This window comes from Dendrobates tinctorius, unplaced genomic scaffold (genome assembly GCF_039654945.1).
Source record: "Dendrobates tinctorius isolate UK_male_01 unplaced genomic scaffold, ASM3965494v1 ptg000030l, whole genome shotgun sequence".
NCBI lineage: Eukaryota > Metazoa > Chordata > Amphibia > Anura > Dendrobatidae > Dendrobates > Dendrobates tinctorius.
This window is the reverse complement of record NW_027361698.1, coordinates 32,672,422-32,696,645: the sequence shown is the minus strand read 5'-3', so window position 1 is coordinate 32,696,645 and position 24,224 is coordinate 32,672,422. Positions and strand designations below refer to the sequence as shown.

The 24,224-nt window shown below is 46.2% G+C and overlaps 1 protein-coding gene across 2 annotated transcripts in view; it reads left to right on the top strand.

Moving 5' to 3' along the window:
* Positions 1-24,224, top strand: part of BBS7 (Bardet-Biedl syndrome 7) — a 108,054-nt gene that overhangs the window by 36,248 nt on the left and 47,582 nt on the right. For both annotated transcript variants that reach the window (XM_073572008.1, XM_073572009.1), the window contains exon 11: positions 2,012-2,114. In XM_073572008.1, coding sequence (XP_073428109.1) covers positions 2,012-2,114 — 103 coding nt within the window. The remainder of the gene's footprint in view (positions 1-2,011; positions 2,115-24,224) is intronic.

Genomic DNA, 24,224 nt, shown 5'->3' with positions numbered 1-24,224 from the left:
TCCACAGCGCATGCCCGGACTCTGTGAATGTTAACCCCACAAGTGCCCGGCGAGAGAGAGAGAGATCTCTCTCTGTCACCCGGACACTTGTGAGAGATCTCTCTCGCCGGGCACTTGTGGGGTTAACACTCACAGTGTCTGGGTGAGAGAGAGAGATCTCTCTGTGGGGTTAACCCCACAAGTGCCCAGCAAGAGAGAGAGATTCTCTTGCCTGGACACTAATGTTAACCCCCCATGTCTCTCTCTCTCCACCCCCCTCCCCTCTCCTCCCCTCCCCTCCCCTCTCCTCTCCTATCCTCTCCTCCCCTCACCTCCCTTTCAGCAGCTGTCTCATTGGCTGCCTCTGTCCTGCGGCTCCTTTAATAATGTCCGAGCCGTATCGTCTCGCCGCACACACATCCGGTGTCACGGCTGCAGGCCGGATCCGGCGGCCCGGCTTTTCGCCGCACGCCGCCGGACCCCACACACCGGATGTGTGAAAGTAGCCTTAGCAGGAAAGGGCTGTGGTTTAATGCTAAAGGGCATGGCCTAAGGGCAACATTGGGTACCAAAATTTTGGGGCAAAGTAAGTCAACTAATAGGAGACTATACAATCTGAGGCCTCATCCAGATTGTTTTTCACATACTTTTTCTTTTTGTGTTCATGGATAGCATATGTACCCATTATAATTTATGGAGCTGATCACGTCACTGTCTCTTTGTGGACCGTGTATCTGTAAAAAAAAAATTATGGAGATATGACCACTTCTGATCCGCATTACCAATACAAGTCTACGGGTCCATGAAAATCATGGAAATCACACAGATGCTTTAATGTGCTTTATGAAATTAACACTGGAGAAAGGGTGCAATTTATTTTTTACTTTTTTTCATACGTGAAAAGCACTGATGGTAAAAACTGACACACTGATGAAAAACACTGATGGTAAAAACTGACACCGTGACCAAACACTGATGAAGCTCTGACTGTTTTTTATGTATAAGAAAAATCATTGACTGAATGAGGCCTAAAGTAGCATCAAAAATGTATTGTCCACAATGATAAATATGGTGCATTCTATAGGTCCCGTTACATTTAGCGATGCACCAGGGATCCCGACAACGATATGACCCGGTCAGGATCACTGGTGCACCGCTAAATGGTCGCTAGTGAGCTACCAAACAGGCAGATCTCACCAGCGATGCAGCAGCGGTCGGCGGTTGTCACTTACCTGTCACACGCAGCGAGGGTGACGTGTTCCGCCCGCGTCGATGGAGTCGCTCGTCGGCACCAGCAGGAAGGCGATGACAAGAAATGGACCAGGACGATCTCGCGCGATCAGCGATATCCAGCGGGGGAGCCGGGTCGGAGGTGTCACATGTAGCGAGATCGCTAGTGATATCGCTGTTCCGTCACAAAATCGGTGACACTTTAGCGATATCACTAGCGATCCCGCTATGTGTGAAGGGGGCTTAAGACTGTCTTGTCTACATTTACATTGTCTAAAAATTAAACAGGATTAGTAAGACTTTTTGTTTTGTCGTTTTTCTGGTGTCACCCTAGCTGCATTCTAGAAGAGGAATGTTTGTTTCTAAAGCCAGTAAAAGCCCCCTGGAAGGTCGGATGTTTGTATGCAAATGTAACACTATGCAATAGATCTTTGAGATTTGGAAACAAATCGGAAGCATTCTGATTTGCACTGGTGTCTTAGGAATCCCTGTTGAGTTGTATTGCCGAGTCTGATCTGCAAACATCGATGAGAAGAAGACCTGTTCTGAATATCAGGGATCTCGCACTCCGATCTGATATCCATTCTACTCTATGGTTCCATGTGTTACCCCATTATAAAATCAAATAACACATGGACATTGTACCAAATGTGTGAATGCAGCCTACTTGTGAAAGAGTGATAGCTGGATACTGGATTGAGTCTGACAATACAAGTACAGCCATTTCTAATAACTTCAAGGAGACATTTTTTATTTTTTTTTAGCTGTGATTACAAACCGCATTTTTTTGTGTGTCTGTTAGGGTGGGTTTCTGGACTTACGACAGAACCGACTCATAAAGAAGTTGGTCCAGGTGAGGAGCTGAAGATGAGCCAAGAAATGCAGACCAAAATATCATCTCTAAGGTCAGAGCTGGCATATATATAAAAAATGACTGATACTAATGATTACATCTGTATTATATAAAAGGTCTGAAACACGAAGGGTATGTGCACATGTTCAGTATTTGCAGCAAACACTGATGTGTTGGCAGGAAAAACACAGCATAGAAAACGCACATTTATCACGTGGTTTTTGGGTTTTTTTGCATGCTTTTTTGATGTTTTTCTCATTCATTAGAATAGATGAATTGACATTCTGCTGATGTGAAACTGTACGGGGAAAGCCTTCAGTTTTACAGCAAATCTGTGCAGAATAGAAAAAATGCAGCAAAAGCATGGCAAATGCTTAATATATGCACATAGCGTCTCTACACGCGTTGCGGTTTTTTCGTGTTTTTTTTCTGCGTAGATATGTCACAACACCAGAAGGATTTCTGAATGCCAGCAAAGTGAATGATATTCCTCAAGTCTCAGACGCATGTTGTTTATTTTTTCCTTGCACATTTGCAGCAGATTTAAATCTGCAGCATGTTGTCAATTGTTTCAGATTTGACCCATATTAATGAGTGGGAAAATGCATCAGAAACGCAAGTATTGTATGCTGCATTTTTCCTGCCAACACTGCAGGATTTGCAGCAGAGATGTAGCCACCACCTTTCAAGCTTGATATACAGCATTCTATAATGCTTCCCTTCTCCTTGTGATGCTGTCATCTTTCTTGCTTTGTGTGGATGACGTGTTGCCGTCATCATGGTCTTGAGCAGGTGTACTGATCTGCCCTGAAATTCCTGCAGTTCCCAGGTGCTGGGGCTCTTTGACCTTTCCTGGCTCCTGCGCACTGCAGTGCTTTGCTCTGGCCTCAATAGGGCAGAGAAGTACGCCTGCGCAGGAGTGTGGTGCCGGGGAGATTGTGTGGATGATGTAGCGATATGTCATCCACACGAAGCAAGAAATGACAGCATCGCAAGAAGATGTGAGGCGCTGGACCAAGACCTGCAACACCCCTCGGACCAGAACCGCCCCACAGGGTGAGTATAATAAAAGCTCTTTTCTCCTTCGTCTCATTGGGGGACACAGGTACTGTGGGTGTATGCTACTGCCGTCTGGAGGCTGACACTAAGTATACAAAAAAAAGTTAGCTCCTCCTCCGCCGCATACACCCTCGCCCCGATTGCGGGCGGAAACCAGTTTTTTTGCTTAGTGTCCTATGGAGGCACACGCAGTCTGGATCTCTCCAGACTATTTTTTTTTTTTTTTTTGTGGTTTTCTTGCTATGAAGAAGAGACAGGGGCGACGGATCCTATTGAAAGGGTCCGATCTCCCCAAACCATCAACGGGCGAGCACACGTTGAGTATCGCCTCCGCGTATCCTTTCCCGCACCGAGGGACATATCTGGGACTTTTCCCCAGACTTCTATTTTTCTTTTTTATTTTATGGAAATGAGACAGGGGCAACGCATCCTATTGAAAGGATCCGATTTCCCCAAACCATCAACGGGCGAGCACGTGCGAGTATCCCTCCACGTATCCTTTCCCGCGACGTGGGACATTATGCCAGACTTAGCCCTGTCCACCCCTAGGTATTGAAACCATGGGCTTGCACAGAGGCTCAAGACTAGTCTGTGCGGCCCCCACTGCTCCACCAATGCAAGAAGGCGGTGCTGCATGGCGGCGGACGGTCCCTCTCCTCGCCCCTGCAGGGCAGACGGAGCTAGGGTGCCTGCACCGTCCTAAAATCAAATACCACAGGTGCCGCTACCGAGTGCCAGACGGGTAGGCATGATGCAGGTATGGAGCTGGGGAGGGCTCTGGGCAGCGGTTTTGTAGGATGGAACCCCCTGTAGAGTCCAATAATCAGGGCAGCTGCGATTGCAGTGGCCATGCAGCTTCTCGGGCATCCATTCCCCACCCTCCCCCCGTCTCCCTTCCTCCCCTATCTCCGTCCTCTCTTCCTCCTCGTCTCCCCACCTCCCTCCAGGTACTGCATGCGGCGGGGTCCGGGAGGCTTGACCGCGGACCTGCACCGCCAGCGGATGGTGGAGGGCAGCGTGGGGGATCCGCATCGCCGCGCTAGTGGGGGCGCTTGAGCGGGGGGACGGGTCTAATTTAGCCCGCGGCTTCGGCCTAGGCCGCGGGTGGAGGGTCCCGGCGCGCCGCCCCCTGTGACTAGGGCGGGCGCTGGATAAAATTGAGGCCCCGGCTTCAGAGCAGGGTAGGCCGCGATCAGAAGAGACACTCGCAGCCTACCCAGAGGTGAAGGAGCGCATCGGAGGCAGACCCAGGAGCGCGGGGGGGACACACAGGAGCAGGGTAAGTGCGACCCCGTCCCGGAGCCACGCTACATGCATTTAAGGGTTACCCTCCTCCTCCTTTCCCCTCGAACTTTTATAAGAGTGGGCCTAAGCAGCATTATGTCTGGAAAAGGAAAACCGCACACGTTCCTTTATGCCGCATGCGTTTCCTGTGGGGTTATGTTCCCACGAGCGCAGACTATTAAATTATGTGAAGCCTGTGACTTCGAACGCGCCCAGGAGCCCTCCCCTGCGACGGAGCCCAGGGGTCTGGATCCCCCGGAATGGGCGTTATCACTTTCGCGGTCCATGGTTTCGCTTACGAAGGCGATTGAGACCCTTCAGGCCCCGGATAGGGGTAGAGACGACGGCTCGCCTGTTGGGGAGGGTTCATCCACCTCACAAGAGCCTCCGGCCTGCAGGGGCCGCACTGTCTCTAGGCAGACACATAGGAAGAGAACCCACACTGCGTCTCCAGGCCCCTCCGGTGCTTCAGCATCCGTGAGTGCGGCGTCTCGCTCAGATGCAACAGGGGAAAAAGCAGCTTTCTCCCACAACAGAAGATTAAACTGCCATTTCGTCAGCCTCAGGCGCGCTTTCGGGCATTTCGAAGCCCCGGGTGGATGGCAACGGCCAGTTCTTCTGCGCCAGCTCGCTACAACCAGGACAAGGAGCGTCAGATCACGTATAGAGCCAACCCTCTGGGCAGGATGCGAGGCCGCCCGCCCAGGTCAAGGGGAGCCAGATCCCAGAGGCCCTCAGCGAAAAGACTCGGGGCATCCGGTACCCGAAGACGGCAGAGTGGGCGGACGCTTACTCAGATTCTGCCACATTTGTGTCACGGTGGCACGCGACGCATGGGTGGCGGAACTAGTGTCGTCGGGGTACAAAATAGAATTTGTCAGAGATCTTCCAAGACGATTTTTTCTTTCCCGGCTGCCCAAAGCAGAATCCCGGGCAGAGGCATTGCTAGGGGCCATCAGGGTGCTGCAGCGCAACAGGGTCGTTGTTCCTGTACCAGAGTGCGAAAAGACTCAAGGTTTTTATTCCAACCTGTTCGCGGTGCCCAAGAAGGACGGGACAGTAAGGCCGGTTCTGGACTTAAAGCTCCTGAACAGGTTCATCAGAATCAGGCACTTTCGAATGGAATCTCTCCATTCAGTCGTATCGTCCATGGAGCAGGGAGAATACTTGGCCTCGATCGATGTTCAGAATGCTTACCTGCATGTCCATATTTTTCCCCCACATCAAAGATTCCTACGTTTTGCAATCAATGGTCGGCATTTCAAATTTGTGGCTCTGCCTTTCGGGTTGGCCACCGCCCCAGAGTGTTCACGAAGGTAATGGCGGTCATCATGGCCATTCTACATTCTCGGGGCATAGTGGTTTTTCCGTACTTAGACGACCTCTTAGTGAAGGGTCCATCCTTTCGGGCATGCGAGGAAAACGTCAGCATCACGCTGGATACCCTTTCTCGCCTAGGATCGCTGGTCAACGGGAAAAAGTCGTTCCTTGTCCCAGCTCAGAGGATCTCATTCCTAGGGATGATTTTCGACACCTCCCGAGGGTTGGTAATTCTCCCTCGGGACAAGGCTCGAGCGCTCCATCGGGGAGTTCGGAATCTTCAGCGACCAGGCCCTCACACCATTCGATTCGGGATGAGGGTTCTAGGGAGGATGGTGGCGGCAGTGGAAGCGATTCCGTTTGCCCAATTTCATCTTTGTCCCCTGCAGCACGCTCTCTTGGCATCTTGGGACAAGAGTCCATTCACGCTCGATCATCAGTGCAGGTTGTCCTCTCGAGTCAGACGGTCACTTCAGTGGTGGACGCGTGACTCCTCTCTTCTTCAGGGAAAGCCCTTTCCCCCAGATCAGTGGTTGGTGATCACAACCGATGCGAGTCTTCTTGGTTGGGGAGCGGTTTTCCGTCATCACACGGCTCAGGGGCAATGGTCGCATCAGGAGAGGCGCCTCCCGATCAACTTGTTGGAGATTCGAGCGGTGCAGTTGGCACTGCAGCATTTCCAGCACTTTCTAGCAGGGCGTCCGGTCCGGATTCAATCGGACAACGCCACGGCGGTGGCTTATGTGAATCACCAGGGAGGCACGCGCAGCAGGGTAACCATGCGTGAGATAGAGCATGTACTACGCTGGGCCGAGGGGAACCACTCGGTGATCTCAGCAGTCCACATACTAGGCGTGGAAAATTGGGCAGCAGATTTCCTAAGCCGGCAGGGTGTCGCGGCCGGGGAATGGTCCCTGCACCCCGAGGTCTTCCAGCAGATTTGCCAATGGTGGGGGACTCCGGACGTGGATCTGATGGCCTCCAGGGAAAACGCCAAAGTAGCCGTGTTTGTCGCTTGGTCTCAAGACCCGCGAGCAATCACAGTGGATGCATTGGTCCTACCGTGGAGCCAGTTTCGGCTCCCATACCTGTTTCCCCCGCTGCCACTGCTTCCGAGGGTCATCAGAAAAATCAAGGCAGAGGGGTTCTGGCTATTCTGCTGGCCCCAGACTGGCCCCGGAGGGCATGGTACGCGGATCTGGTGCTGCTCCTCGCAGACGTTCCTTGGCGTCTGCCGGAACTGCCAGACTTACTGTCTCAGGGGCCGATCTGCCACCCGAACTCAGGGGCCCTGTGTTTGAAGGCATGGCCGTTGAATCTTGGATTCTGACCCAGGCGGGGTTTGGGCGTGAAGTGGTTGCTACAATGGTTAGCGCCCAGAAGCCTTCCTCGGCGAGAATTTACCATCACACTTGGAAGGTTTTCTTTCGATGGTGTCGAGAGCACAGTGTTGCTCCACTGTCTTTTTTGGTTCCCAACATCCTGGCTTTTCTTCAGTCAGGCCTAGACACAGGATTGGCCCCGAGCTCCCTTAGGAGACAGATATCGGCCTTGTCTGTCCTCTTCCAGCGAAGGATCGCTACTAATATGCAGGTCAAGACGTTCATCCAAGGGGTCTCCCATTTGGTGCCCCCCTATAGAGCGCCCATAGACTCCTGGGATCTTAACCTGGTCCTGGGTGTCCTGCAGGAAGCTCCTTTTGAGCCGTTACAAGAAGTTTCATTATCATATCTTTCCAGGAAGGACGTATTCTTGGTAGCCATAACTTCCATTAGGCGGGTTTCGGAGTTGGCAGCCCTATCTTGTAAAGCACCGTTTCTGACTTTTTACAAGGATAAGGTAGTCCTTAGACCAGCTCCCCCCTTTCTGCCGAAGGTCGTGTCCTGTTTCCACATTAATGAGGACATTGTTCTGCCTTCATTTTGTCCAGCGCCAGTACATAGGGTGGAAAGGGCGCTCCACACGTTGGACCTAGTGAGAGCGCTCAGGAGGTAAGTGTCGAGGACCGCACCTTTTCGCCAGACAGACTCTCTGTTTGTGATCCCCGAAGGGCGCAGGAAGTGGCTCGCAGCCTCAAGGTCGACCATAGCCAGATGGATTCGTCTAACTATTCAAGAGGCTTACCGTATTAGATAACAAAAAGACACGTCACTCCGATAATTAGATAAGGGGTGCTCAGAACAGGATACCAGTCCCAATAAATCATATAAGAAAAAAAATCCGGCACTCCCAAATGCAAAAAGAAGTTCCTTTTTATTTTTCACAGCTTAATAATCCACATGATGTACATTCAATAACGTTTCGGTCTCTATAATGGACCTTCTTCAGACTGAAAGTGACACAACGAAAGAAAAAAGAAAACAAAAAATTACATAAATAAAATTAATAAAACAAAGCTGGTTCTCAAAACGCCTATCAAAATACAAATACGGTCAATGAAGACTAGATCTGCACAGGAAACCAGATTATATGAGTGAATCATATGCGCATCATATTTATCTAGTGGTCACAGAAATAAGAACACATAGTAATCATATACACATTTTAGAGAGGTAAAGTATCCCATATGAAACAACACCAAAAATATCATACAGCATAATATAGAGAAATACAAATACAGATGGAACTCCCAATACACGGGTTACTGAAGAGATCTTCCATATAGCTATCAAATCGTCATTTAGCTAATATCATTAACGAAAGCAAGTGATAAAATGCCCAAAAGACTGACATCAGAGATCTTAAAAAAAATACAGGAGAAATACAGAAAAAAATAAAGAAAAAAATAAGGAAAAAAAGATAAATAGCTAGTAGAGCAGAAATACTCAATGACCTAGCATATGTCTAACAAGTTGAATAATATTATTAAGGTTCAAAGTGACCCAATAAGTCACAATCATGTTGATTAATCTGAATAGACTCCACTACTTCAAAAAACAGACGCTGAACAGTCCAACTGACATCCATAGATGCAAAAAAAGTGCAAAAAAAGTAATGCAATAGTGCTTACCATGTGGAGCTGTGAGGATCGCCACGTGCAGGAAAACATGCGCTGTCAGTTGTATGCTGCCATAAGAAGAAGTGCGCTACTGGCGGTTGTATGCCGCCGGGATAAATACCCGACGGGAGTGCGCGCACATGCGCACTAGTGTAAACTCACAACTGGGGAAAGGCCGAGAGTGAGGAGTGAAACGCTCCATGGAGCGCAAACCGGAAGTGCGTCATAGAGACTGCCCGCGACCGGAAGTAGTGGAACGCAGTATAGATGCGGCGGTATATTCAATGGTGACTCGTTCCTTCAATGTGGCTAATCCCTCAATGCAGTGACACTAGGTAGAAAGAAACAAATGCGCGTTATATGGCAGCAACTTATATGTAGCGTAATGTACATTGTTAATAAAAGAAAAAAAGGAAAATTAATTTATTATCATACTCAAACAAAAGGAAGGATAGGGGAAAAGGATTAAAAGGGGAAAAAAAGGGAATAAAGAAAAAAATATAAAGTAAAAATATGCATAAAACTAGAAAAAAATTAGAAAATAACTACATAAAAAACAGACAAATAACTAAAGAAAAAATAAAAATAAAAAATATAACTATACGATGGGAATCAGAAAAAACAAAAATGAAAATGAAAAAATAACAAAATATTATAAACACCATACCCCTCCAAAGATACTTTCTAACGAGATTGCTGCTGCTGTAAAAAATGAAAAAAAGAAAAAAAAGGGGGGGAAGAAAAAAAGAGAGGGTTAAAAAAAGATCTCATGATATCAACCTTAAAATAAACTCATAACATCGTATTCTCTATTCAACCCTTTGGGTTCCAAAGTTTGTAACGAATGAATCCAAAAGGCCTCTCTGAGCTTTAATGATTTAACCTGATTGCCCCCTCTTCTATGTGCTGGAACGTGTTCGAGGACAAGAAACTTTAATTGGGCTTTAGTATGTCCCGCATTATGAAAATGAAATGGTATGGGTAGATGATGGCGTCCACAACGTATATCTGACTTATGGTGAGAAATCCTATCCTTCACGTTCTGTGTCGTTTCACCTACATACAATTTACCACAAGGGCATTTAATCGCATACACCACAAATTTAGAATCGCAGGTGTAGTACCCCTTGATAGGGATGTCTACACCTGTCTGTGGATGTGAAATAGAGGAACCTTTTAAGACATTAGCACATTGTGCACACTGTAGACAAGGAAAGGTCCCTCTTTTCTGTGTTTGGAGAAAACTTTGCCTAGAAATTTTTAATGCAGAGCCAATATCTGCTCGAACGATCTTATCTCTCAGATTATTGGGTCTCCTAAAACATGGGAGAAAAGGGACCTGAAAATCGGGTATCTTCGGGAAACTATCCCGAAGTATAGACCAATGTTTACGTATTTTCTTTTTTTGTAAATTCTTTATTTTAAAATTTTTGAAGTTTTTGAACATCACCATTAAACACAACACCAATTCTCAGGTACAGTTGGCGACATATTAAATAGTGTCTGGTTTAGGGCGAGAAGGGAGGAGAAAATAAGGAAAAAATAGGTAGGGGAGGAAAGGAAAAAAGAAAGGGAAGGGGAAAAGGGTACATATTCATATACAATATCAACAACATTAACAATAACAACATGTGGTTGACAACATGAGCACAATCATTGAATGGGTGCACTTCAGAAAATAACGCATCTCCAAGTATTACAATTGGGCTATCTAATATGGGGTAGTGAGGCTAGGAGCCCCAAAAACAGAAGCCACCTAATTCAGTAGAACTTAACAAAACAAAAAACTCTAAAATGTTCCTAAAGAGGGTTGTCTTCTAAGTATCTATTCCAAGGGGCCCAAGTCGACACGAAAGCTCTATGATTATAAATTTCCCAGCTAGACAGCTCCTCTAAACGATAAATCTGATTTATTTTCGCATACCATTCTCCCAACGTGGGAGGAGCTACATCCTTCCAATGGGTAGCTATCAACTGTCTCGCCGCACTCAACATCAGTGGAAGAAGCCCATGTTTTTTTGGTAAAAAATCTTTTGACGGGCATGAAAGGAGAGCTTCCTTGGCTCTAAGATCAACCTTTATTAATCCTAATTTTTTGAGAACTTGCTCAACTCCCTCCCAAAAAACTCGCAATCTAGGACATTCCCAGAATATATGCGTATGATGTCCTCTAGGATTGAGGCATCGCCAACAATCATCATTATCCACGAGGCCTAACTGGAACAACTTAGCTGGAGTTAAATGCCACCTAGTTAATATTTTATAAGAATTCTCCTGCAAAAGTACACATCTGGAAAAACCCCGAGCATTTGACAGCATTTTAGATATTTGATCCTCTGTAAACGTGATATTAAGTTCAATTTCCCACGAGTGTATAAATGAGGGTTTAGAATGTACATTCGGAGAGATGAGATGTGAGTAAATGCGGGATATAATTTTCAGCCGTGGGGATGGAAGTTTAATCATAATATCTAACCAGGACCAATTAGATTTAGACAGGAATCTCCGTCCAAACTGTAAAAGTATGCGTTTGATGTGTTGTTTCTGGAGAAAATTTGTTGGTTGGGTCGATGCCCCCTGTGGCCAAGACCCCTCCCGCAAGGTGTTATTACCGTAAAAACTATTTAACGTTTCTCTAGGGAGGTTGGACCATAAATTGTATGGATCTTGAAAGTCTAACTCTAACAAATAGGGAATTGAGCCAATCGGTGTCAATGTGGAGGGGAAAGTATCTTCCAGGAACTCTCCCATTACCAATCTTTTAATACGCAACGTAGTTGCAGTTACGTCATCCAACCTAAGAGAGGCCGGCGGTTTAGCCCTAGTCCAGAGATACGGCAAACCTCTCGGGCCCAATAAAGCCCAGTCAACACTATCCCCCTCCTCCTTTTCAGCACAGGACACCACCTTTAACCATCTACTGAGATGAATAGCCTTATAATATAAAAGAAGATCTGGAACCCCCAACCCTCCAAAAGAGATAGGGCGAGAAAGAAACTTATATGGTAACCTAGCCCTTTTATCTTTCCAAATAAATTTTCCGATAAGGGATTTTAATGTTCCAAAAAATGTCAGGGGAATCCGAATCGGAACCATGTTCATGGTATATAGTATAATAGGCATTATATATGCCTTAAACACATTAATACGACCCATCCAGGATAAAGTGGGTAAGCTATACTTCTGTATCAGGTTTTTGACCTTTTGAATTAAAGGAGTGTAATTGTCATGGAATAGGTTGGTGGGGTCTCTAGTTATCATTATTCCCAAATATCTAATAGAATTAGTGGCCCAAGAGAATGGAATCTGCGTACGAATGGTGGAGGTCTGAGAGTGAGGGAGACCAATGTTTAGCACTTCAGATTTTGACAAATTGATTTTAAAATTAGAAAGGAGACCAAAATGATGAAAGGCCTGAAGGATAATTGGAAAGGCCTGGGATGGATTGGAGATAAGGAAAAGCAAATCGTCTGCGAAAGCTAGAGTTTTAAGTGACCTCCGACCCACCGTCAACCCCTCTATACGTTGGTCTTGTCTGATGCTTTGTATCAAAGTTTCTATAACTAAAATGAACAAAGAAGGCGACAAGGGGCAACCCTGTCTAGTCCCGTTGCTAATCCCAAAACTATCTGACAGGGTGCCGTTGACTCTGACCTTGGCCGTCGGTTGAGAATAAAGCGAGAGGACTGCTGTTATATATTGAGGAGGGAAGCCAAACTTAATCATTACTTGTTCCATAAACCTCCAGCTCACTCTATCGAAAGCCTTCTCAGCATCCGTCGACAAGAGCATCAAGGGCATACCCCGAGTCTTAGCAAACATTATAGACTGAATGACTTTAGTAGAATTATCTTTCCCCTCCCTGCCTCTTACAAAGCCTACTTGATCTGCATGAATTAGCTTAGGTAAGAAATTGCTTAATCTGCCCGCTAATATTTTAGCCCACATCTTGATATCTGCATTAAGCAGTGATATTGGTCTGTAGCTAGTGCACAGATTGGGATCTTTACCCTCCTTAGGGAGGACTGTGATGTATGCCTCCAAGGATTGTCTAGGGGGGAGCTGGCCTGCTAAATAGGAATTAAACAAAGACACTAGGTGAGGTAACAGTGGTTTTATAAACTTTTTATAATAGATAATGGGAAGACCATCTGGGCCCGGTGCCTTTCCGTTCGGAATAGTAGAAAGAGTGTCTAAGATCTCCGTAGGGGTAACTGGGGCAGTCAACAAGGACTGACCTTCAAGAGTTATTTTAGGGAGATGTAACGAGGTCAAGAATTCTTTTATTTTTGCTAAGGCTGTGACTGGCTCCTGCATGCTATCAGGTGTATTTAAATTGTATAAATTTTCATAAAAGGTTTTAAACTCCCTGGCAATATCTGCAGTCCCAAGAATTGAAGAGCCATCTAAAGCTCTAAGTTGTCTAATAAACGTCTTTTCCTTTCGTTTCTTAAGTAGGGATGTCATAAGCTTACTACTTTTATTGCCATGGAGATAAAACTTCTGTCTACTTCTCATATAAATTTTTGCTGATTGAATGTTTAAAAGGTTTTTTAATGAGGTTCTCAGATCTGTCAGTTCCGACAATATTTTATTTACCTGAGATCTCTTATGTAGTCTCTCGAAGGAACTAATTTGATGTAGAATAGACACAACCTTTTTTGTTCGCTCTTTTTTCAAATAGGAGCCTAGGGCTATAAATTCCCCTCTCATTACTGCTTTATGAGATTCCCATACCATAGGCAAGGGCGGGCCTGAGTGCAAATTATTTTGAAAAAAGAAGTCAAGAGTGCTTGTCAGTTTTTCAATGTGAGAATCCGAGTCCAAAAGAGTCTCATTCAGTGACCACGACCCAGCCGGCCGTGGTAGAGTTTTTATCTCTATGTCAAGAAAAATGGGAGCGTGGTCTGAGAGAGAAATGATATCTATATTAGCTTTCCTAACTAATTGGAGATTAGCTGTTTGTATCAGTAGGTAATCAATTCTGTGATAGCTATTATTCGGATGGGAATAAAAAGTGTAATCTCTGCCCGAAGGAAAAAGCGTTCTCCAAGGGTCTATCAGATGCAATTTTTGTAATGAAAGGTGTAATCGTCTCAGCGCCCTCTGAGAAAGAGCCGATCTGCCCGTCGAAGTATCTAAGGCTGGGTTCAAAGATACATTAAAATCCCCTCCCACCAACAACAGACCCTCAGTAAAAAGTTCTAGAACATTCAATGTTTTACACAGCCAACCTATCTGGTTCCTATTTGGGGCATATAAGTTACACAGGGTAATCTTAGTGTTAGCCAAAAAGCCCTTAATTATAATGTACCTGCCTTCTGAATCCGATAAACAATCGCTCAAAATAAAGGGAACATTTTTCTTTATAGCAATACTCACTCCACCCGACGCTGAACCGCCCGTACTGTGATACCAAGTCGGGTAGCGAGATCTAGACATATCTGGGACTCTCCCTTTTTTAAAATGTGTCTCCTGCATGAAAACTATACTAGACTTCTTTGAGTGCAAAAGATTCATCACTTGGCTTCTCTTATTCGGAGAGCGTAAGCCCTTTACATTATACGAGGCCACAGTTATAGTGGCTAGGTTCACCTTATCACCCATAGTTTGTTAAAGAAAGTAATAAAAAGGATTCCTCCGTCATCAAACCACAGAAATTAAAAGAAAAAAACAAAAAAATGAGAAAAATAACAAAAAACCTAAAAATTATTAAGATAAAACATGAGAAATACAACAAGAACCAACTACCTGTCTGTGGCAGAGGCAGGGGGTCAAAAATACCTCCCATAACAGAACAGGAAAAAACATTTCTGACACACGAGTGGCATATGTTAACTTATACGGCAATTGAATGATATCAACACCTGAGTAAATGTCAAACTTAGCAAGCTAAAATAAGATAGAGCATGTCTGAACGGGCCGAGGGGTCCGGCTCCAGTATGGAAAAAACAAATACAACCGGGAGAATCACAAGAAAGCTCAAGGGGGTATCTCCTTTTCCGTTCCAGATTTCCCTCTTTTGGGAGTCAAGCGTCTCTTTCCCAAGACCCAGTCCCCCTGTCCTCCAGTAAAAGCATGGACAGGGGGAGGTGTGCGATGATCCATGTCAAGAGGTAGCCAGGAAGGAATGTCCATAGGGGCAATGCCAAAAGCGTCCCATATTTTGGATAAATCTTCAGGGGTCCGAACCATTATTTGCCTACCATCTCCTTGTATAGATATACCAAACGGAAACAGCCATTTATATAAGATTTTACGCGAGCGTAACACCTCCAGGAGGGGCCTTAGGACTCTTCTTTTTGCAAGGGTCGACGGCGCAACGTCCTGATAAAAGATGAATAGCAGATCCCTCATAAGAAAGATTTTTAATGTCTCTTGAAGCAGACAAAATAGCATTGGTATCCAAATAGCTCAATAGGCCGCAAATCACATCCCTCGGAGGTTCCGTTGGTTTCGGCTTTGGTCTAAGCGATCTATGCACCCTTTCTATTACAATTCGGTCACATGTTTCTTGTGGGATTAAGAGGGCAAAGATCTCTTTAGTAGCTTTTTCTAATATCTCTGTGGAAACACCTTCAGGCAAGCCTTTTATCCGTATGTTCTTTCTGCGACTCCGATTTTCCTGATCCTCAAGGGCCAGAAAAGAGTTGTTAAGCTGTACTCTGTGGTAATCTAGATGCTCTCTCACGGCATTGGAGTGGCTAATGATAGAGGACTGAGAGGACTCCAAAGACTCCACTCTATTACCAATGTGTAACAAGTCCGCTCTCATACCAGATATTTCATTAACCAATGGTTTCATAGCCTGTGCTAATAATTTTTTAAAAAACGATCTAGAAAGTTTCCCAGAGTCTGATTGAGTGACATCGCTGCCAGAAGCATCGTCACTGGAGTCTGAGTCCTCGGCATGCTCCTCCTCCACAACTTCTACAGGGAGCCTTTTAGCATTAGGCTTAGACGTAGCAGATTTGTTTTTCAAAAATTTATCCATTTCACCCTGTTTGCTTCGATACACCTCCGCAGCCAGCGGTTTTGCACGCTCTTTATTAGTTTTGACCATTTTGCTCAGTTGAAGCGTGCCTAAAATTTACCACCCGTGCGTCAAGAAAAGTCTAGTACAGCATTTTTCTATATAAAAATAACCCCATGTAACTTGGAGGGCGAGGGGTTAATAATTGGAAACATCCGCGGGGATCTGCTGGAGCCGGTAGAGACAGGGTAGCGCCAACTCTCCACTGCTGTGTTTCAGAAAAGACACAATGTTCTCCTCACCAGGGTCTCATAAATCAGCAGACAGCAGCACTTCTATGTGGGGGGAGCGATATCCCCCGTTCCAAAAACAACTCAGGCCTTGCAGAAAGTCTCAGCAAAACCGGGGGCCGTCAACAACCTGTCTGGCCCAGAGCCAGCACCCTCCTCCACCGCATGCAGCGACAGCAATCCCCGCAGGCCCCACAGACAGCTCACCGGGGGTTTCCTCTCACCGCCTTGTGTTCCAACGGGCGAGACCGCTCCCTGTTCCGTGGTCTCACACCTCTACCAAGGGCCTCCTGCGGTCCGGATCTCCAGGTCTTGTGCTCAGGGGGATATATAAAGATGGTGCCCGTCTCCCTCCAGCGCCGCAGCACCCTCCACGAGGCCGCTCAGCGCTCCGGTGCCACGTCTCCACACCACCCCTCACCTTCTTCTCCAAGCCCGGGGCACTCTAAAAATCCTTTTTGCCGCTTTTATCCAGGCCAAATAAGGCAATGTTGTGGCTAGGAGCGGGAGCTGCCATAAAACACGTCCTCCCTGTGTGAGATCCAGGCCACGCCCCCAATGTTTACGTATTTTCTTGTGCAGTCTGTACATGAAAGGATGGAAAGTATGCACGAAGGGAATTCTAGAACCCATACTCAGTTTATTGCGGGAACGGTTGTCATCCCGGCATTTCTTGAGCAAATGGCGGGGATAACCCCTCTCCACAAATTTATCTTCCATACTGCTTAATCGTGTGGAACATATTAGGGGATCACTAACAATCCTTTTAACTCTATCAAACTGTGAAATGGGAATTGATTTTTTCACTGCCACTGGATGACAGCTTTGGTATAGCAACAAGTTATTCCGGTCCGTTTCCTTTGTAAACAAATCTATCGAGAGATTACCAGAGGAATCTTGTATAATCACAGTATCTAAAAAACTGATCTTAGTTTTATGGCTATTCAAGGTAAAGGTCAATTCAGGCCAAACACTATTGAGGTATATATGAAATTCCTCTAATGAGTCAAGTGATCCATGCCAAAGGCAAAATACGTCATCGATGTACCTACGCCAAAGTAAACAATGTGACTTGGTAGTTGTCATGTGGATATATAAATTCTGACTCAAACTGAGCCATGAAACAGTTGGCATAGGGGGGTGCCATATGCGACCCCATAGCTGTCCCCTGTATCTGAAGATAAAAAGAATCTTCAAAAATAAAAAAATTTTCTGTCAGTACCATTCTCAATAAATCCATCAAAAAATTAATTTTTTACAAAGGAAACGGACCGGAATAACTTGTAGCTATGCCAAAGCTGTCATCCAGTGGCAGTGAAAAAATCAATTCCCATTTCACAGTTTGATAGAGTTAAAAGGATTGTTAGTGATCCCCTAATATGTTCCACACGATTAAGCAGTATGGAAGATAAATTTGTGGAGAGGGGTTATCCCCGCCATTTGCTCAAGAAGTGCCGGGATGACAACCGTTCCCGCAATAAACTGAGTATGGGTTCTAGAATTCCCTTCGTGCATACTTTCCATCCTTTCATGTACAGACTGCACAATAAAATCCGTAAACATTGGTCTATACTTCGGGATAGTTTCCCGAAGATACCCGATTTTCAGGTCCCTTTTCTCCCATGTTTTAGGAGACCCAATAATCTGAGAGATAAGATCGTTAGAGCAGATATTGGCTCTGCATTAAAAATTTCTAGGCAAAGTTTTCTCCAAACACAGAAAAGAGGGACCTTTCCGTGTCTACAGTGTGCACAATGTGCTAATGTCTTAAAAGGTTCCTCTATTTCACATCCACAGACAGGTGTAGACATCCCTATCAAGGGGTACTACACCTGCGATTCTAAATTTGTGGTGTATGCGATTAAATGCCCTTGTGGCAAATTGTATGTAGGTGAAACGACACAGAACGTGAAGGATAGGATTTCTCACCATAAGTCAGATATACGTTGTGGACGCCATCATCTACCCATACCATTTCTTTTTCATAATGCGGGACATACTATAGCCCAATTAAAGTTTCTTGTCCTCGAACACATTCCAGCACATAGAAGAGGGGGCAATCAGGTTAAATCATTAAAGCTCAGAGAGGCCTTTTGGATTCATTCGTTACAAACTTTGGAACCCAAAGGGTTGAATAGAGTATACGATGTTATGAGTTTATTTTAAGGTTGATATCATGAGATCTTTTTTTAACCCTCTCTTTTTTTCTTCCCCCCCTTTTTTTTCTTTTTTTCATTTTTTACAGCAGCAGCAATCTCGTTAGAAAGTATCTTTGGAGGGGTATGGTGTTTATAATATTTTGTTATTTTTTAATTTTCATTTTTGTTTTTTCTGATTCCCATCGTATAGTTATATTTTTTATTTTTATTTTTTCTTTAGTTATTTGTCTGTTTTTTATGTAGTTATTTTCTAATTTTTTTCTAGTTTTATGCATATTTTTACTTTATATTTTTTTCTTTATTCCCTTTTTTTTCCCCTTTTAATCCTTTTCCCCTATCCTTCCTTTTGTTTGAGTATGATAATAAATTAATTTTCCTTTTTTTCTTTTATTAACATTGTACATTACGCTACATATAAGTTGCTGCCATATAACGCGCATTTGTTTCTTTCTACCTAGTGTCACTGCATTGAGGGATTAGCCACATTGAAGGAACGAGTCACCATTGAATATACCGCCGCATCTATACTGCGTTCCACTACTTCCGGTCGCGGGCAGTCTCTATGACGCACTCCGGTTTGCGCTCCATGGAGCGTTTCACTCCTCACTCTCGGCCTTTCCCCAGTTGTGAGTTTACACTAGTGCGCATGTGCGCGCACTCCCGTCGGGTATTTATCCCGGCGGCATACAACCGCCAGTAGCGCACTTCTTATTATGGCAGCATACAACTGACAGCGCATGTTTTCCTGCACGTGGCGATCCTCACAGCTCCACATGGTAAGCACTATTACATTACTTTTTTTGCACTTTTTTTGCGTCTATGGATGTCAGTTGGACTGTTCAGCGTCTGTTTTTTGAAGTAGTGGAGTCTATTCAGATTAATCAACATGATTGTGACTTATTGGGTCACTTTGAACCTTAATAATATTATTCAACTTGTTAGACATATGCTAGGTCATTGAGTATTTCTGCTCTACTAGCTATTTATCTTTTTTTCCTTATTTTTTTCTTTATTTTTTTATTTTTTTCTTTATTTTTTTCTGTATTTCTCCTGTATTTTTTTTAAGATCTCTGATGTCAGTCTTTTGGGCATTTTATCACTTGCTTTCGTTAATGATATTATCTAAATGACGATTTGATAGCTATATGGAAGATCTCTTCAGTAACCCGTGTATTGGGAGTTCCATCTGTATTTGTATTTCTCTGTATTATGCTGTATGATATTTTTGGTGTTGTTTCATATGGGATACTTTACCTCTCTAAAATGTGTATATGATTACTATGTGTTCTTATTTCTGTGACCACTAGATAAATATGATGCGCATATGATTCACTATTATATAATCTGGTTTCCTGTGCAGATCTAGTCTTCATTGACAGTATTTGTATTTTGATAGGCGTTTTGAGAACCAGCTTTGTTTTATTAATTTTATTTATGTAATTTTTTGTTTTCTTTTTTCTTTCGTTGTGTCACTTTCAGTCTGAAGAAGGTCCATTATAGAGACCGAAACGTTATTGAATGTACATCATGTGGATTATTAAGCTGTGAAAAATAAAAAGGAACTTCTTTTTGCATTTGGGAGTGCCGGATTTTTTTTCTTATATGGCTTACCGTATTAGAGGCACACCGATTCCCACAGGGATAGGGGCGCACTCTACTCGGGCAGTGGGCGCCTCTTGGGCGCTTCGGCACCAGGCTTCGGCAGAGCAGGTGTGCAAGGCAGCAACCTCGTCCAGCCTGCATACTTTTTCTAAGCATTACAATGTGCATACTGAGGCTTCGTCAGATGCGAGCCTGGGTAGAAAAATTCTCCAAGCGGCAGTGGCGCACCTTTAAACAGGAGGGCATGCGGCTTGGATCGGTGAGTTGACTTCCCACCCAGGGACTGCTTTAGGACGTCCCACAGTACCTGTGTCCCCCAATGAGACGAAGGAGAAACATGGATTTTTGTGAGTACTCACAGTAAAATCCTTTTCTCCGAGACGCTCATTGGGGGACACAGCACCCACCCTGATAGCCAGTTGGCTCTTGTTTATTTAATTAGTATAATTCCTTTTCTAAAAAGGTAGGGTGGTCCTTTTTCAGACATATGTATTCTGCGTTAAGGCTAATTTGTTTTCTGTTCTCCTACTGCTGTTGCACTAAACTGGTTTCCGCCCGCAATCGGGGCAAGGGTGTATGCAGCGGAGGAGGAGCTAACTTGTATACTTAGTGTCAGCCTCCAGACGGCAGTAGCATACACCCACAGTACCTGTGTCCCCCAATGAGCGTCTCGGAGAAAAGGATTTTATGTTGAGTACTCACAAAAATCCATGTTTTCTTATCTTTCAGGTCGGGTTGATGGCAGATATACAGCATTATAGAATACTGTATATCAGGCTTGAAATGCGGTGGACGCATCTCATTTCAGTCAAACCTGGTGATTGGTTCCCTTTAATAGTAACTTAGAATACTGCTAACTCCTAGTTTTCAATATTTTGAACCAAATGGCCTATGGTGGCGATGGGGTTCTGGTATGGACAGGTGTATGTTATGGACAATGAACACGTACATTTTATTGATGCCTTCTTGAATGCACAGAGATACTATGATGAAATCCTGAGGCCCATTGTGACATTCATCCACAACCATCACTTCATGTTGAAGCATGATAATGCAGGGTCCCATGTTGCAAGGATCCGTACACAATTCCTGGAATCTGAAAACACCCCATTTCTTGCATGGCCAGCATTCTCACTGGACATGTCGTTATTGAGCATGTTTGGGATAAAGTGGATCGGCGCATACAACATCATGCTCAAGTTCCTGCCATTATCCAGTAACTTCGCAGAGCCATTGAATAGGAGTGGAGCGACATTCCACAGGCCACAATCACCGACCTGATCAACTCTATGCATAGGAGATGTGTTGCACTGCATGAGGCAGATGGTGGTCACACCAGAAGTTATAGACTAGAATTAGATTGTGCTTTCCTTTATGTTATCTCCTGTCCTTCGCGCTAAGCATTACTGGGACCAGAAGATGCCGGGAGCGTGGAGAGGATATTGGGGGACGTCGAAAGGTGAATATATCACTATTTTTTATTTTAATTCTATTTTTTACAGGTTTATGGTACCCAGGGCCTGGAGGAGAGTCTCCTCTCCTCCGGACCCTGGGTACCATCCACACATTGAGCGCTGCGCCGGTCATCTCCCAGCTGCTTCGCCGCTCATCTCCATGCGGCAGGAGATGACTCGTGGCAATTGTCGGGAGATCAGTGGCTAGCGCCGCAGATCTCCCAACGGTTGCCGCGGGTCATCTCCTGCAGCACGGAGGTCATAAATAAAACATACATGTTCTAGAATGCCCGATGCGTTAGAATCGGGCCACCGTCTAGTCTTTCATAACCGCCTATTATGCACTTCAAACTAGAAGTACAGCGGAAACTAACTGAAGCAGACCTAGGAAAATCCAACAATCCATGCTGAGAGTACTGCCACACAACACAATTGCTAAGACCACTTTGCCGTGTTGCTTTGGTTTTTCTCCTTCGTCTCATTGGGGGACACAGGTACTGTTGGTGTATGCTACCGCTATCTGGAGGCTGACACTAAGTAAACAAAACAAGGTTAGCTCCTCCGCCGCCGCCTACACCCTCGCCCTGATTACGGGCGGAAACCAGTTTTTTGCTTAGTGTCTTTGGAGGCACACGTGTCTGGGTCTCTTCAGACTTCTTTTTCTTTTTCTTTTCCATGAAGATAAGACAGGGGCGACGGACCCTAATGAAAGGGGCCGATCTCCCCAAACCATCAACGGACGAGCACGTGTTGAGTATTGTCTCTACGTATCCTTTCCCGCACCGTGGGACATATCTGGGCCATTTTCCCCAGACTTGTTTTTTTTCTCTCTCTTGCTTTTACTATGAAGATTAGACAGGGGCAACGGATCCTATTGAAAGGGTCCAATTTCCCCAAACCATCAACGGGCGACCACGTGCGAGTGTCCCTCCACGTATCTTCTCCCGCGATGTAGGACACGATGCCGGACTTAGCCCTGGCCACCCCTACGTATGAAACCATGGGCTGTACAGAGGCACAAGACTAGTCCGGGCGGCCCCCACTGCTCAACCAACGCTAGACGGCGGTGCTGCAAGGCGGCGGACGGTCCCTCTCCTCACCCCCTGAAGGGGTTAGACGGAGTTAGGGTGCCTGCACCGTCCTGGATACCCCCCCTCCGTTTCCCCTCTACCTGAGCGGAGAAGTGCGGCCAGATGATGTGGATGTGATAGCCGGGGAGGGCCCTGCGGCGTCCAGAGTGAGCTGGTCAGCGGAGGCTGACAGGATTCAGCGCGTCCCTTCCCTTTCCTGGCCCCCCTTCTTCAACCCTCACAGGGAGAGCGTTACGTTACTGCAGCGGTGGCGGCAGAGTGGGTGGGCTTTAAAAATCTAGGCCGCGGCTTCGGCCGGTGGTAGGCCACGGCCGTAAGTCCCGCCCTCCCGACGCGATGTCACGTCCGGCGGCCCGCCCTCCGGCCTGGGTGGGCGCCGAATAAATTGAGGCCCTGGCTTCACGTCAGTATAGGCCGCGCCAGAGAGAGAGCAGTCGGGTAGCCGAAGCAGGACAGCGCACGGTAGGAGAGGCGGCACGTGTGGGGGACACAGGACCGGGTAAGTGCGGTCCCAGCTGCGAGGTGGCAACCAAGGGTACTCCTCCCTCTCCTCTCCCCCCACAGCTCCTAGTAGGGCAGCATGAACAATATGGCTGGGAAAGAGAAAACGCACACATTCCTTTACGCTGCATGCATAGCCTGTAGGGCGGCATTTCCGCGGGCGCAGAGCAATAAATTATGCGAAGCTTGCGACTCCGAACGCGCCCAGGAGCCCTCCCCCATAACCGAACCCAGGGTTTCAGATCCTCCGGAATGGGCCTTATCGCTGTCACAATCTATTGGTTCGCTCACAAAGGCGATCGAGTCTCTTCATGCCCCAGATAGGACCAAGGACAGTGTCTCGCTGATCTGGGAGGGGTCCTCCACCTCACGAGACCCTTCGGTCTGCAGGGGCCGCTCTCATTCCAATCAGGCGCAAAGAAAGCGAACCCGCATGGCCTAGCCCGGGCCATCCGGTGCCTCGGCATCCGTAAGTTCGGCATCACGCTCGCCTTCACCAGTTGTTGGGAGCGGGCAGAGTTCAGACTCTGACTCAAATGAGCCACTGGACCTAGATACCCCAGAGTGTCGGGAAACAGTTGACAGCCTCATAGATGCTGTTAATCAAACTCTGGGGGTTGAGGATGATGTCGCCTTGACTTCAGGCCATAAGGTATCCTTTAAGCGGGCTAAGCATCCGCACAGGGTGTTTATTACTCACCCAGAGTTTGAGGATATAGTGCAGCGTCACAGGGAACGGCCGGATAAGCGCTTCTCGGAACAGAAAACGATAGAGGCAAAATAGCCGTTTGCTCCAGAGCTCTGTAAGAAATGGGCGGAATCCCCAGTGGTGGATCCACCAGTGTCACGCTTGGCATCGAGATCCTTGTTATCGGTGCCTAGTGGTTCTTCTATCAAGGACCCCACGGATCGGCTCATAGAAGGGTTGGCTCGCTCAGTTTTTGAAGCTTCAGGATCAGCACTCTCTCCCTCGTTCGCGGCAACGTGGGTGGCTAAGGCCATGATGTCATGGGCAGAGTCATTGAGCAAGGTTTTGCAGCATAGAGATCTGCCTACAGAGGTAGCAGAGATCGCGAGTCAGATCGCTATGGCCGGCGACTACTTAGTCAACGCTTCCTTGGATGCGGCCAGTTGTGCGGCCCTTGCGGCCGCAAACGCGGTAGCCATTAGGAGGGCCCTATGGTTAAGGACTTGGCGGGCCGATTCAATTTCCAAGAAGTCTTTGACTTCCCTGCCTTTTCAGGGTGGCCATTTTGTTCGGGGAAAGTTTAGACCAGCTCATCTCCGATGCTACGGGGGAAAAAGCAGCTTCCTCCCGCAACAAAGAGTCAAGCAGCCGTTTCGCCAGGCTCAGGCACGGTTTCGGGCCTTTCGCAACCCCGGGTGGACGGCAGCGGCCAGCTCGGCCCCTCCAGGTCGCTCCAAACAGGA